At 44.6% G+C, this 15539-nt stretch overlaps 1 protein-coding gene across 1 annotated transcript in view; it reads left to right on the top strand.

The window, feature by feature from the left end:
* The window catches only part of SORT1 (sortilin 1), a 117473-nt gene that overhangs the window by 45621 nt on the left and 56313 nt on the right, over positions 1-15539 (top strand). The window contains exons 3-9 of the mRNA XM_068269510.1: positions 1159-1232; positions 3543-3645; positions 5171-5335; positions 7977-8050; positions 8138-8190; positions 8279-8415; positions 12779-12926. Of these exons, the coding sequence (XP_068125611.1) occupies positions 1159-1232; positions 3543-3645; positions 5171-5335; positions 7977-8050; positions 8138-8190; positions 8279-8415; positions 12779-12926 (754 nt within the window). The remainder of the gene's footprint in view (positions 1-1158; positions 1233-3542; positions 3646-5170; positions 5336-7976; positions 8051-8137; positions 8191-8278; positions 8416-12778; positions 12927-15539) is intronic.

Raw genomic sequence — 15539 nt, 5'->3', positions numbered from 1 at the left:
GTTCTGAAACCGATTGGCCCTTGAGTTTGTTACGGATTGTCGATTTTTGCGATAAAATACGTTTTTAGTCTTTGGGTAGTCATGCCTACATACGCAAGGCCACACGGGCACTTGAGCATGTAGACCACGTGGCTAGAGTCACATGTATAACGCTGTTGGAGAACATACTGAGTGCCCAGAGATGGATGGGTAAACGTATTACCCTTAATCACCATTCCACACATATGGCATCCTAGGCATGGGAACATGCCCTGTCAGTCCACGCTCATGTTGTGTGCGGTGGGGTGTCTGTTTGCTTATGTCTGCTTATGTGTGTCGGGGTGCCCCCTGCTGTGGCCGTGACATGCAGAGACAGTTTGTTTATTTAACACTGGGCCCTGGAGTTTATGTCAAGGCTTGTTGCCTGGCTACCAGTGACCCAGCTAGACGCGTGTATGTAACTTCCGGCGAGCGCCGGATGTTTTGGTACAAGTGGGACGCAAGAAGATGCGCTCCACGGACGCCTGCGGACTTCCGGTATCCCAGCGGCCGCTGATTGGTTCAAGCGGCGCATGGGGCGGAAGTTGCCTGACGTCACACTATAGTATTCCTCCTCCGTGCGGCTTCCTTTGAATGTGCGCTTGCTGAATTTTTCTATGGATGACAGGTAAATACTTTGATGATGCCTCTGCTAGTTTGCATATTAAGATAACTGTTCCCCATCAGGTCCGCCACATAGGCTCCACCCAGCAGGACACCGATTGATGATTTTATTGGGGGTGGGTGTATTTAAAGATTTTGTGCACGGGTGTGTATTTAGGCTATTGCAGTTTGAGAAAGGGCTGAGTCCCGAAACAGCGTCAGTCATTGCTATGCGGTTTTGATACAATAAAAGCGCTTTGATACTATTGATAAGAGAGGTGCCGGTGCTACTTGCTTTTGGGATTGCTGCAGGTCTGTCTGGACACTAAGACCTTGACCAGGGCACATTCGAAGATTGCTACCATTTGTGGTGCTCCTTCTCTACATTGTTTGATGGCAGTCTAAATGCCATCTTTAGAAGGGCACATTCCCAAAGTAAATGAGTTACTTTCTCCACTAAAACACATTTTCACTTTTCATAGAAATAAACTGCAGTACACTTCTTTGTGATGATAATCTGTGTTCTGTTTTCAACAGGTTGTTCTTGTCCTGACCACTTTTCGGATTCCACTGATTTTAGTCACATTTGCACAGTCAAAGCTTTACAGAAGGTGAGTTTACTTATTTGACAGTAGAGGTCTGTCCCACCGTTGTGAAGAAACGCTATAGCAGTTATTCACATAATGAACATTTTTTCCTCTAAGGCCCTTTTTCCATTCATATTCCATTTTATTCAAAAAGCTGTCACAAGAAATCTGTTTATTTTCCCATTTTAAATCGGTCATAAATCAGTGTTTCGGGACCACATGGGTCTCTCTATCATAATCTAAAGCAGAAACTCAACATTAGTAAAAATCTAAAAACGCTGACAATATTCTAACAACCACTGGTACTGTACAGGGTTGCACTGACTCACGTGTGTGCACACACAACAGAGCACCTATTGAATAAGCATGAACAAAGTCTTCATGCATTTCTGTACTTTTCTGTATGCATATTTGCAGCCACTAACTTTTTTGCAGCCACTAGCTCCAAATCTTAAATGCAACACCTTGTTGGTCATATTAGACTATGGTTATGCACAATGTGTTAATGAGGAGGTGACAGTGACAACAATAGTTGCTCTATTTATAAGGCCTTTGTGGTAGTCTGGGGTGTGATGACTGTTATTTTTGCCACTGCCCCCTCCTCATGTGGTATCGACAGCATGTTAGGGCCTGTCTCCACGCGTCAGTTTTTCTGAGTCTTTTCTACACAGAAAAACTGCAACCATTGTTACCGTAATCAATGGGCTAGTTCACACTTTATATAGCGCTGACGTCTTCTGCAGCGCTGTACAGAGTATATTGTCTTGTCAGTTAACTGTCCCTTAGAGGAGCTCACAATCTAATCCCTAACATTGTCATGTCTATGTATGTATCCTGTAATGAATGTATCATAGTCCAGGGCCAATTTAGGGAGAAGCCAATTAACTTGTCTGTATGGGATGTGGGAGGAAACAAGTGTGCCCGGAGGAAACCTACAGAGACTGGGGAGAACATACAAATTCATTGCAGATGTTGCCCTGGCTGGGATTCGAACCGGGAATCCAGCACTGCAAGGCGAGAGCGCTAACCACTTCACCACCATGCTGCCCAATGCAAAACTGTCAACTCCTCCAGAAAGACTGATGCACAGAACTAGTGGAGACAGGCCCTTAAAGGCAATTGAGCACCAATTTTACAAAGCATGACGATATTTTACAGGGTGTACTATTAAAAAAAAAAAAAAAAAATACACATTCACTTCAAAATCTGATATCCTCACCATACATCGTGCCTGCAGCTTAAGGCCTAAAACACGTGTGTGTGTGTGTGTGTGTGTGTGTGTGTGTGTGTGTCTCTATATTTTTATTTTTTTTCTTTCAAACCATATTTTATTGGGAGATTCTAATAAGACAGACACAAATTTACAACATGTGCCAGGTAACACAATTTAGTTTAACAGGATAAAGTTATTGCTGATAAAATTGGGGACATAGCTAAAACCTCTAAAACTACTCTGGTCCATAAAGGGGGAAACTAGGTCTATTTATTTATTAATTTATTGTATTTATAAAGGGCCAACATATTACGCAGCGCTGGACAATAAATAGGGATACATACAATATTTAGGGGTGACATACAGCAAAATGACAATACCTGAATACAAGAAACATCAGATCATGCAGCACAGTATGAGTACAAGGTAATGCTTAGTCAGTCACTGGATGGAGCATGGAGTTTAGGCAAGTTAGGTTCACTCAGATGCATAGCATGGGTTCACAGTAATGGAGGTGCATGATCACGTTGGACATAAAAGGAGGAGGACCCTGCCCAAAGGCTTACAATCTAAAGGGAGAGGTAGGGACACGAGAGGCAGGAGACCAGAGTTAAGCTGTGGGTTTAGAGCACTTGTGAGGGGTAGTAGGCCAGAGTGAAAGGTGAGTTTTGAGGGCTTTCTTGAAGATGTTGAAGGAGGGGGCTGCCCTACTGGGTGGAGGTAGGGAGTTCCATAGTGTTGGAGCAGCTCTTGAGAAGTCCGGGAGGCGTGCATGGGACTGGGTGATGCGGGGGGCGGTTAGACGAAGTTCATTGGAAGAGCGGAGTGAGCGGCTAGGTGTGTACCTCTAAGTAAGATCGGAAATGTAGGTTGGACAGGTTTTGTGGACAGATTTGTAGGTCAGACACAGTATCTTGAATCTGATTCTGGACTGGATAGGAAGCCAGTGGAGGGATTCTAGGAGGGGATCCGCTATGGTGGAGCGATGGGAACAGTGGATAATTCTGGCTGCTGCATTCATGATCATAGGTCTAGATGTGAAATGGTCAAACTTTGTCCATTGAAATTGACATCAAAGTGACCATTAATTTATACTGCTTCCTTCATTTTCCTTTTTCTAGCACGGACTATGGAAAGAATTTCCAGGAAATAACAGCTCTCATAAATGACTCCTATATTCGCACAGAGTTTGGTATGGGTCTTGGTCCTGAGAATTCTGGAAGAGTAAGTTTACGTGTCCCATTATAAACACAAATCAAGAGTATTTTAGGAAAAGCTGTATTGGTGGGCCAGTATAATTTTCCTTTTTAGTGGAAGAAGTATGATATATGGGAAGATCAGTGAGTTGCTGGATAGTGTACTGGTCAAAGACCCCACCTTTGACGTATGAGACCAGTGTTTTCATCCATACCTATATAGTAAGGAATCCTTGGGCAAGGCTCCCTAACGCTGCAGAGTGGCCTATTAAGCGTCTTTGTGGCTACAGCTCTCAAGTGCCTTGGGTCCAACAGGTGAAAAGCACTATACAAATGTTAGCTTATTTATTATTATTATTATTATTATTATTATTATTATTATTATTATTATTACATCACCTCCCTGAGGCCCATCCATAAGCTTTTTGATAGTATTTATTATTAAACATGCCTGCTAATCTTTGTGTAGGGTGGATGATTAGTACAAAAGCTGACCAGTAAAAAACAAATGTCTAGAATCGTACTGAAGGACATTAAAGGTAGCCATACATCAGTCGATAATGGGCATATTCGACCAAGAGACAAATCTTCCTCTCTGATCGAATCTGATTAGAGAGAGATCTGGCAGCTGCCCATACACCGCAGGCCGATTCTCTATCAATTTCAGCATGAAATCTCTTGGGAATTGGCTGATCTCGCCACTGTTCTAGTGTATAAACGTACATGTAGATGTGTGCATTTATACATTACCTGTCCTGTCGCGCTGCTCATTCATTTTCCGAATCCACCACTCTTCCATTAGCCCTATACACATTACCAGGATGGTGCTTGTGTGTGTGACGTGGCGTGTATAGGGCTAATGGAAGAGTGGCGGATTTGAAAGAATGATGGGCACTGGGACTCAAGACAGGTAATGTATAAATGCACACCTCTACATGTACATTTATACACTAGGGGAAACCGCCCCAGGGGTTTCATTGCGTTCGTCGATTATCGCTCATCATTACCGCTGCGCACCTAATTGACTACGACTGCCCGACCTCTTGCAGCATGTCCGATCGATATACTTGGCCTGAGATTGGTCACATCATTGATCCGCACTTGGCACCGATTTTCATCATATTCCATAATAATTATCGAATCAAATGGTCGCCCGTCTGCCAAGTTGCTAGATGTATGGGAATCTTTGAGGCCTCTTTCAGACAGGTTTAGCTCCCCGTCTGCCACCCACAAATGCCATTCAAGTGCAACTGAATGGCAGGTGGTGGTGTTACCCAGAGGTAGAGAACTGTGACATGTCAAATTGTGCACTTCTGCAGCCACGCTCAGATGCGACTCCATGGGGGAGGGTTGCCTGACTACTGCCAGTACAAGCGCTAACAAGCACCGGGCCAGTGCAAGAGAGCAGCTGCGTTAAGTTCACCCCCTTTCAGCTGACGGTATTAAATACTGGTAACCCTTGTGGAGAGAGACCTTACATCAAGCTTCTATACACTTTGTTTTTCTGCCTTGGGAGAAACCCCCTAATTGTGTTTTTTGTGCCTTCTGTAAAGGTTGTTCTGGTTGCTGATGTGTCTGGAGGGAGCAGCGGAGGTCGTGTCTATAGATCATCAGACTTTGCAAAGACCTTTATCGAAACTGATTTGCCTTTTCACCCACTGAGACCTGTATCCTACAACCCTGAAAATCCTGATCATCTTTTACTCCTTAGCTTATCAGTGAGTAGTGAATATTTGTACGTTGAGGACAAAAGTTAATATGGTTTTTGTACTTTTCCCATTAATACATCCAGTCCTCTCATAATTGATACAGTTTTATCTCAACCACCACAATGAGCGCCTCATATACTAAATAGTAATGAAAAAAGAGGGAGAGGGCTCAACCAATCAAGGATATTTAGAAATGAGCCTCTCAAACCGGTTGGAAAATGTATTAAAAAAATGAAAAAAACCCTTTTTATTGATACATGCTTAAGTGTGGGACATCTCCCCTAGGGACAATACACATTAAAATCCATAAAGATTGCTAGGGACAAAAAGGTCGACCTCAGTCAGTCATACAGAACCATGCACACGTGAACCTCTGAAGGGCGATTTTTGCTTAAGAAATGGACGCGCATCATCCCTCTTGGATACTGGCAGGTTTGTTTGTACTTTGCTTATTTATGCACGTTGGGCTGTCAGATTCCCATTTCAAAGGGCAGACTATTGCTTAGACACAGTTAGACCTCCTTTTACATTACCACTTCCCAGATCTATAGATCATATTTATTTAACAGTCCCAAAGTATTCATAAAAAGAAATGTAGTATAAAGAAGAGGAAGCAGGCAAAATTACAGGAAGTTCTGTTAGAATGGAGTTAGTATTAGATCCATCCCTAAAGCCAAGCAGGGAACATTCTAGATCGAGGAGCGAGTTAAGTCTACCAGGTAGTTATGGGCCAGTCATTGACATGGAAGGTGCTGATGGGGTTGTTGCACAGCACTTTCCGTCCCATGAAACTTTTGCGTCAGGCGTCATGGGCATTGGAGCGACATCTCGCCCGCCTCTCTCCCTGCGGCAGCCGAATGTCTTACCTTCTTTGCGTCCGCTTCCTCTAGAACAGTCCCCGGCCCCTTGCATGCCGCTGCTACAGACATCAGAGTGACCCACTGTGCCGCTGTGACAGGACAGCGGCTCACCTATCAGCGCATATACAGGAAGTAAGTACTTCCTGTATATGCGCTGCTACGGGAGCCACTCTCCTGTCACAGCAGCGCAGCAAGTCGCTCTGATCTGTGGTCTGTGTGGTGTGATGCAAGGGGCCGGGGACTGTTATAGAGGAAGTGGCTGCCGAGAAGGTAAGACTATTAGCAGCCGTGGGGGGTGGAGACTACCTATCTGGCTATGCTACCACCTGTACTGGGGCAACTATACTATCTACTGGGGGCACCTACATGCCTAACTATCTACTGGGGCAACTATAACTGGCTAGCTACCTACCTATACTGAGGTGTAAATTGTTGGGTGCTAGTAGAGGGAAGTCTTAGGGTTAGGAATTGGTAGAGGGAGAGTTCTGTGTGAGAGTAGGGTTAGGACATAGTAAAATGTCGGTGACTTGCAGAAGAGACAAAAATGGAACACAGAGAGCAGCCAATAGTGTCTACACCATCAACGAACCAATCTTTGCTTCCCATCTATCACAGTCAACAAGAAAATCCAAATTTTGATTTGATGAAAATCTAATCGGACGACTATTTTTATAATAGTTTGTAATGGATTGTGCCTATCAATGGAGATTATTTACAACCAATCCGATCAGAATTTCTGATCGGTCAATGTTTTTTTGCTAGAAATTGGACCGTTGGTGGCCAGATTTACACATTGAACCAGATTAGATATATCCTACCAGCAATGCCTTGCATCTTGGGAGAAGGTGGACACACCTGTACACAAAGGAATAATTCACTTTTTTTTTTTTTTTTCCCGATCTGGTTGATGGGATTTTTCAGGATGCTTGCCTACATTGATATTGATCGAATATTTTGAATTCTGGTAATACAAGTTCATTGCTGAGAATTCATGTACAGGTCGTGCACTGTAAAATATATGCAGAATTCTTTTAACTTTGAGGCCAGGTGGGTGGACAGTTTCTACTACAAGCCCAAGTAGCCTTGTAGAGCATATTGCCCCAAGACACATTCTATATATGCTGGTTTCCATATATTGAGACTTTTTTTTTATTTTATTTTTTTATGCCAATGCAAATCAGGCCTTAGGGAACTGCCAGTGTAGTGTCTGTAGCTTCATGCAAATTAGGGTCACATTACTCATTACAAATTCGGAAAGTCAGTCCTCTATTTATTGTGCACCTGAGATGAGGGTCATGTCCATGGGGCAGAACAAAGGATGTGAAATACAGTAAAGATACTGACAGGCACCTTGTAGCCATTTGTATTTTGGGAACATCAGTATACAAAAGCTGCCAATGCCAACACCTTAATCTTCTAAGGCCTAGTGCACACCAGAGCGGTTCTGCTGCGGTTTGTGATCCGCTTGCGGGTGCGGATCCGCTAGGGTAATGTATTTCAATGGGCTGGTGCACACCAGAGCGGGAGGCGTTTTGCAGAAACGCATACTCCCGGGCTGCTGCAGTTCAGTAACAGCTTTACTGTAACAATACATGAAATCTACTACACCAAAAACGCTTCACAAAACCACAAAATGCTAGCTGAAACGCTACATAAAGAAGAAAAAGCGTTTCAAAATCTGCTAGCATTTTGCGGATCTGCTAGCGTTTTTTGGTGTGCACCAGGCCTAAGTGTCTATTATACATGATGGGCTTTATAATAATTCCCTATCTTTACACCCTTCTTTATAGTATGACCTGTGGATATCTGAAGACTTTGGAATAAAATGGACACCGATCCATAAGTCTGTGTGCTCTGCCAAATGGTGAGGAAGTGGCAATTTAGTCGCCAACAATGCCAAATCCCTGTGCTATTTTATCTTTTAATACATCTTTTTATTTTTCCTTTTAAGGGGATCCAGAAATCAGATTTTATTCACCACGACATTGGGCAATGAATCGTGTTGTAAGTAACCTATGGGCAGCAGATTGATTATTTTTTTATTTATTTTTCCCCTATGAAAGAATGCAGATACATTTTCTTTGTTTTAAAGCTGACTGGACTGGAGCAGTGTGGTCACTTACTATGAAGAGGACTTCTGACTATGGTAAAACATTCAAGGTGCTAAAAGAGCATGTGCACTCCTTTGGGTTATGGAGCCGTTTCCTGCTGGCTTCTGTTATGGAGGAGGTAAGTAAAGATGCATTTTAGAAGGAAAACCTTAGAATTCATTGAAAGAGATGGCTATAGTTTAGTAGTTAGTCATGGGCAAAATTGTTGGCACCCCAGACATTTTTTCCAGAAAATCAAGAATTTCTCACAGAAAACTATTGCAGTAACACATGTTTTGCTATACTCCTGTTTATTCCCTTTGTGTGTATTGGAACAAAAGAAAAAAAGGAGGGGGGAAAAAGCAAATGGGACATAATGTCACACAAAACTCCAAAAATGGTCTGGACAAAATTATTGGCACGCTTAACTATTTTAGCCTTTTGCATGTGACTGTCATGTCCAAAAGGCTGCTGCTGCGCGCGATCGCGCAGGTGCGCCCCCATGAAAACCCCCCCCCCCCCCCCCGTTAGCCTAGAGATCAATGAATGGGAACATAGTCTTAGCAAAATGTACCACCCAAAGAAAGCCTAATTGGTGACGGGAAAAAAACAAAAGTAATTGGCGAATGTATAGGAGGTGAAAATCGTTCGGATGCATAAGGTGAAAAACGACTGAAGGCTGAATTGGTTAACTTAATATTTGGTTGCACACCTTTGGAGGAACCCCCCCCCCCTGAAATCGGTCACTTACTAGAACCATCAATAAGCTTCGTACACAGGGCCGGCCTTAGGTTTCACAGCGCCCTTAGCGTAACCAGATTTTGGTGCCCCCCCCCCCCCCCCCCCACATTCATCCTCTTCGCGTGTGAGCGCACCACACACATACACTAATGGGCGGGGTCGGGGGATCTGCTGCCTAAATACACTAAAAGGGGATCTGCGACTGCAAGACTAGGCACCTAAGCCTATATACACTAAAGGGGGGGGATCTGCCTACATATACAAGACTAGTAGCCTATATACACTAAGGGGGATGATCTGCCAGATCCCCCCTTAGTGTATATAGGCTTAGGCTACTAGTCTTGCAGTCGCAGATCCCCTTTTAGTGTATTTAGGCAGCAAACCCCCCCCCACATTAGTGTATCTAGCAGCATAAGCATATTCCCCCTTTAGCGTAGGGAGGTTGGGGAGCCTTACTTTTTGCTGGTCAGTCTTCTCTTCTTACTGTCTGCAGAACAGTCTGCAGACTTAGTGCCAGTGTAGGTGCCATGATTCTGGGAGCAGGACTCGTCGTCACTCAGGACATTGTCACAGGGCTGAGTGGCACACCTGCTGCGCGGTTCTCTGCAGCAGCCTGAAGTTCAGCACTCCTCTGTCCATCCTGATTCCTGACATATAGCTATAAGTGCCCCCAGTATAGGTAGCCAGGCATAGGTGACCCAGTAAAGGTAGCCAGGTAGGTGCCCCCAGTATAGGTAGCCAGTATACTTGCCCCAGTATAGGTTAGATAGGCATTTGTCCCAGCTATAGTTTAGATAGGTAGGTGCCCCCAGTACAGGTTAGATAGGTAGCTGCCCCCCAGTATAGGTTAGATAGGTATGTGCCCCCAGTATAGGTTAGATAGGTAGGTGCCCCCAGTATTGGCTAGATAGGTAGCTGCCCCCAGTATAGGTTAGATAGGTAGGTGCTCCCCAGTATAGGTTAGATAGGTAGCTGCCCCAGTATAGGTTAGATAGGTAGGTGCCCCCAGTATTGGCTAGATAGGTAGCTGCCCCCAGTATTGGCTAGATAGGTAGATGCCCCCAGTATAGGTTAGATAGGTAGATGCCCCCAGTATAGGTTAGATAGGTAGATGCCCCCAGTATAGGTTAGATAGGTAGCTGCCCCCCAGTATAGGTTAGATAGGTAGCTGCCCCCCAGTATAGGTTAGATAGGTAGGTGCCCCCAGTATTGGCTAGATAGGTAGGTGCCCTCAGTATTGGCTAGATAGGTAGGTGCCCCCAGTATTGGCTAGATAGGTAGGTGCCCCCAGTATTGGCTAGATAGGTAGCTGCCCCCAGTATAGGTTAGATAGGTAGGTGCCCCACAGTATAGGTTAGATAGGTAGCTGCCCCCAGTATACGTTAGATAGGTAGGTGCCCCCAGTATAGGTTAGTTAGGTAGGTACCCTCCCCTCATAGTGGAGGGGGAGCCGCGGGGAGGGCAGCCCGACCTCTCCCTCCCTTCCTGTCCGGGCGCTCTCCGTGCTCCCCCCTCCGATGAAGACTGCAGCAGGAAGCTAATTCAAAGAGAACAACTCACCTCCCTGGTTCCGATCGCCGGCGCCTCTCACTTGCCGCTGGTCTCCTCTTCTACATTAGTTACTGATACACGCTAAACTTCCACAGGAAGTTTAGTGTGTATCAGTAACTAATGTAGAAGAGGAGACCAGCAGCGGCAAGTGAGAGGCGCCGGCGATCGAAACCAGGGAGGTGAGTTGTTCTCTTTGAATTAGCTTCCTGCTGCAGTCTTCATCGGAGGGGGGAGCACGGAGAGCGCCCGGAGAGGAAGGGAGGGAGAGGTCGGGCTGCGGCTCCCCCCTCCATCATCGCATGTTTGCTCCCCAGCCATCACCCCCACCAGCGGCACCAGGGGGCGGGGCTAGACGGACCCAGCCGGGGTGCGCATCTTCCATTAGGACACATGTGGCCAGGAGGCAGGAGCGCCCCCTGGAAGCCGGCGCCCTGAGCGATCGCACTGGTCGCTCAGGTCAAAGGCCGGCCCTGTTCGTACACCTCTCGCCTGGAATTTTGGACCACACCTTTTGCAAACTGCTCCAGATCTCGTTTTTTGGAAGGGAGCCTTTTCCCAACAGCAATTTTAAGATCTCTCCACAGGTGTTCAATGGGATTTAGATCTGGACTCATTGCGGGCCACTTCAGAACTTTACAGCGCTTTGTTGCCACCAGATTTCATGATGCCTGGCACACATTCAAGGCACCCAGTGTCAGAGGCAGCAAAGCAATCCCAAAACATCACTGAACCTCCCATATTTCACTGTAGGTGCTGTTATTTTCTTTGTAGGCCTCATTCCATTTTCTGTAAACAGTAGAATGATGTGCTTTACCAAAAAGCTCTATCTTGGTCTCATCTGTCCACAAGACATTTTCCCAGAAGGAGTTTGGCTTACTCAAGTAATTTTGGCAAACTTTAGTCTTGCTTTTTTTTTATCTCTGTGTCAGCAGTGGGGTTATCTGCCATTTCATGTAAATGTAGACGGATAGTTTGCGTTGACAATCATGCTCCCTGAGCCTGCAGGAGAGCTTGAATTTCTTTGGAACTTGTTTGGGGCTGCTTATCTTCCATCCTCCTCTATCCTTCATTGCAACCTTTCATCAATTTTTCTCTTCCGTCCACGGAGCTTAGCTACAGTGCCATGGGCTGCAATCTTATTGATGATGTTGCGCACTGGACAAAGGCAAATCTAGATCTCTGTAGATTGACTTGTAACCTTGACATTGTTAATATTTTTCCATAATTTTGGTTCTCAAGTCCTCAGACAATTCTCTTCTCCTCTTTCTGTTGTCCATGCTTAGTGTGGCACACACAGACACACAATGCAAAGACTAAATGTTTCCATACATCAGGCAACTTGGCGGCTGATCGATCATCCAATTGGACTATTGTTATCGAATGGAAATCGATGCCGCCAAGTGCATGCTCGACTGACAGTGACCAATTTCGGGACGTAAATTGGTCACCTTGTCCATCGCGCATGCTGCAATATGTCGGCGAGCGACAAAATGATGAAAACCCCCACCGCAATGCATAAATGTGGTGACAGATGCCATGCACCGCTAGTGTGTATGCAGCTGTTAGAACCTGGCAAGATGGATGGTCACTGCGCGGAGGCTGCTACAGGACAGGTAATGTATAAATGCACAAACTGGGGGAGCACATTTATGCATTGGGGACGGTGGTGCGGATGCAGCAGGCTCAACCGATTCCCTGAAGATTTCATGCTGAAATCGGACAGGAATCTGCCTGTAGTATATGGGCAGCTTCGACAAGAGACAAATTTTATCTCTAATCAGATTCGATTAGAGATAAATTTCTTTGTCGCATCTGCCCATAATCGTCAGGTCTATGGTACTTCTCTCCTTTTTATCTGCTTTCAGGTGTGTCAGCTGTTACTTGCCCCAGGCAAGCTTAAAGGAGTATCACATGCTTAAAACCATTTTATTAATCCATAATTTTTAAAGCGTGCCAATAATTTTTGTCCAGCCCATTTTTGGAGTTTTCTGTGACCTTCTTATGTTAAATTAGTTTTTTTTCCCTCCCTTTTTGTTTTGTTCCAGTACACATCAAGGGAATAAACTTGTATAGCAAAACGTGTTACTGCAATACTTTTCTGAAAGAAATACTTGATTTTCTGGAAAAATTTCTGGGGTGTCAACAATTTTTCAGCCATGACTGTATAAAATGAAAATGCTTATAGCAATATTTGTATGTAACCACTACAGGACAGAGTGAAGAGAAAGATCCATGTTTCACAAGACTATGGTGATACGTGGAACGAGGCTCAGCTCCCATCTGTTACACAAGAACAATTCTACTCCGTCTTGGCAGCAAACAACGATTTGGTCTTCATCCACGTCGATGATGAAGGAGGTGTGTACATAGGTCTATAAAACCACATTAGAATGTCTCGCTCAGGGGCGCCGCCAGCATACAGGCGAGGCACACCCCTGCAGGGGGCCTCACTATGCTGCTGGCGGCGGGCACCAGGCGGAGAGGCAGGGAGAATTTCCCATTTGCCTTCCTCGATCCTGCCAGCTTCTATCTACTTCCTGTTCCCCCCCCCCCCCCCGCTGCTGAGCACATACTGGGGGCATATACCTATCTAAGCTATACTGGATGCATATACCTATGTAACCTATACTGGGGGCATATACCTATGTAACCTATACTGGGGGCATATACCTATGTAAGCTATACTGGGGGCATATACCTATGTAACCTATACTGGGGGCATATACCTATGTAACCTATACTGGGGGGCATATACCTATCTAACCTATACTGGGGGGGCATATACCTATCTAACCTATACTGGGGGGGGCATATACCTATCTAACCTATACTGGGGGGGGCATATACCTATCTAACCTATACTGGGGGGGCATATACCTATCTAACCTATACTGGGGGGGCATATACCTATCTAACCTATACTGGGGGGGCATATACCTATCTAACCTATACTGGGGGGGCATATACCTATCTAACCTATACTGGGGGGGGCATATACCTATCTAACCTATACTGGGGGGGCATATACCTATCTAACCTATACTGGGGGGGCATATACCTATCTAACCTATACTGGAGGGGCACCTACCTATCTAACCTATACTGGGGGACAACTATATGGGCTACCTATACTGGGGTGGGACCTATAGCTGGCTACCTATACTGCGGGCACCTATACCTGTCTCCACGTTGGGGGTGCATTTTTACGCCTCGCCCTGGGTGCAATTTAGCCTAGAAACTGCTAGTATGTGGCCACACCGCTTTGTTTTGAGGTGTGGCTATCCGTTTTTTAGAAGCGGCGCTTCTTTCGTTGATGGGGCCTCAAGTTATGGACTGCTTGGGGCCACCAAAACCTTAGCTGCACCCCTGGTCTCGCTTACCTTTTGCATCACAAATGAAGAACTTGAAAACACAAATCTTAAATAAATCTTTAAATCAAACAATTTTTCGTTTTTGAAATAAATCAGCAGATTTAATAATTTGAGATATCGTTTCTGAGTACCTTATGCAAAAAATAACAAGCTGATAGGAGATACAGATACCTCCCTAGTTCACAGTAGCATCTTGACGGATTGAATCTCCTCTCCCTTCTGAAAACACAGAATGAATAAAACCAAGTGTTCAACCAGGAGAAAATAAACAATGTCCTGAAGCTATATATATATATGTATGTATGTATGTATGTATGTATGTATGTATGTATGTATGTATGTATGTATATATATATATATGTATGTATGTATGTATGTATATATATATATATATATATATATATATATATATATATATATATATATATATATATATATATATATATATATATATATATATATATATATATATATATATATATATATATCCCAGCTGATCCCTGGAAAGCAGTAAAGCTGCTTGCTTTTTTGGCAGATGGAAACCGCTGTCTACCACACTGCAACAAGGCTCCCACAGTGTGATGTAAGTAGTACTACCTCAGTTCTGTGAGGCACTGACATCACACTGTGGGAGGGGTTTCGCAACAAAATCAGCCATACAAAGCCCCCTGATGATCCATTTGAGCAAAGGAATAGATTTCTCAGGGGAAAGGGGGTATCTGCTACGGATTGGCATGAAGTTCAATTCTTGGTTACGGTTTCTCTTTAAGTATCTACACCTGCCTCAAGTGGTTGGTTGCCCCTCATGCAACCTTATCTTTTGTGTATAAATTCTCCTTTCTTTATCTCTTCCAATTGGATGACATATTGTGCTATTTGGGCTCCAGTTGTCTGTGTTCTGTTTTCAAGGTGTTCAACCACCCTACCGGCATTTTAATCAGGTTACCTCTCTGTCTTTTATTTATTTTTTTATTTTTTTTCCAAGCCAAGTAAGCCCAGTTTGTCTGACCTTTCTTGGTAAGTGAGACCTTCCATCCCTCTGATAACTTTAGTTGCCAGTCATTGTACCTGTTCTAGAAGGTCTGTGTCCTTACTATAGTGTGGTCCCCAAAACTGTAACCCATATTCCAGGCCTCACAAGTGATGGAAGAGTCTCTTCCATCACCCCTCTTCCACCACCGTGTGGCGCTGTAACGCTAACACGGTTTCCTGGATCCTGATCACATGTCATAGAGGACCTGCCGAAACTACAGAGCCACCAGTGGAGCAAAAGAAGCCGCACAGATCAGGTAAATAAAGCTTCTTGCTCCCAGGCACCAAACCAGTTATCCCGTTAGAGGTTTGTTACACAAGCAGCTTCAGACGAGGTATCTTGTTTAATGCTGCTAAGAAGTTAAGTTACCATTGCATGGCATTGTATACGGCTACTTAACTTATCAACCAGTAACCCCAAGTGCTTCTTTACTCTGTTTTTAAAGTTACCCCAAACTATCCTGCTTAACCACTTAAAGAGAACCCGAGGTGTGTTTAAAGAATGTTATCTGCATACAGAGGCTGGATCTGCCTATAGAGCCCAGCCTCTGTTGCTATCCCAAACCCC

Source organism: Hyperolius riggenbachi, chromosome 2 (assembly GCF_040937935.1).
Source record: "Hyperolius riggenbachi isolate aHypRig1 chromosome 2, aHypRig1.pri, whole genome shotgun sequence".
Taxonomy (NCBI): Eukaryota; Metazoa; Chordata; class Amphibia; order Anura; family Hyperoliidae; genus Hyperolius; species Hyperolius riggenbachi.
Note: the sequence above shows the minus strand (reverse complement) of the source record. Positions and strands in the feature narration are given on the sequence as shown.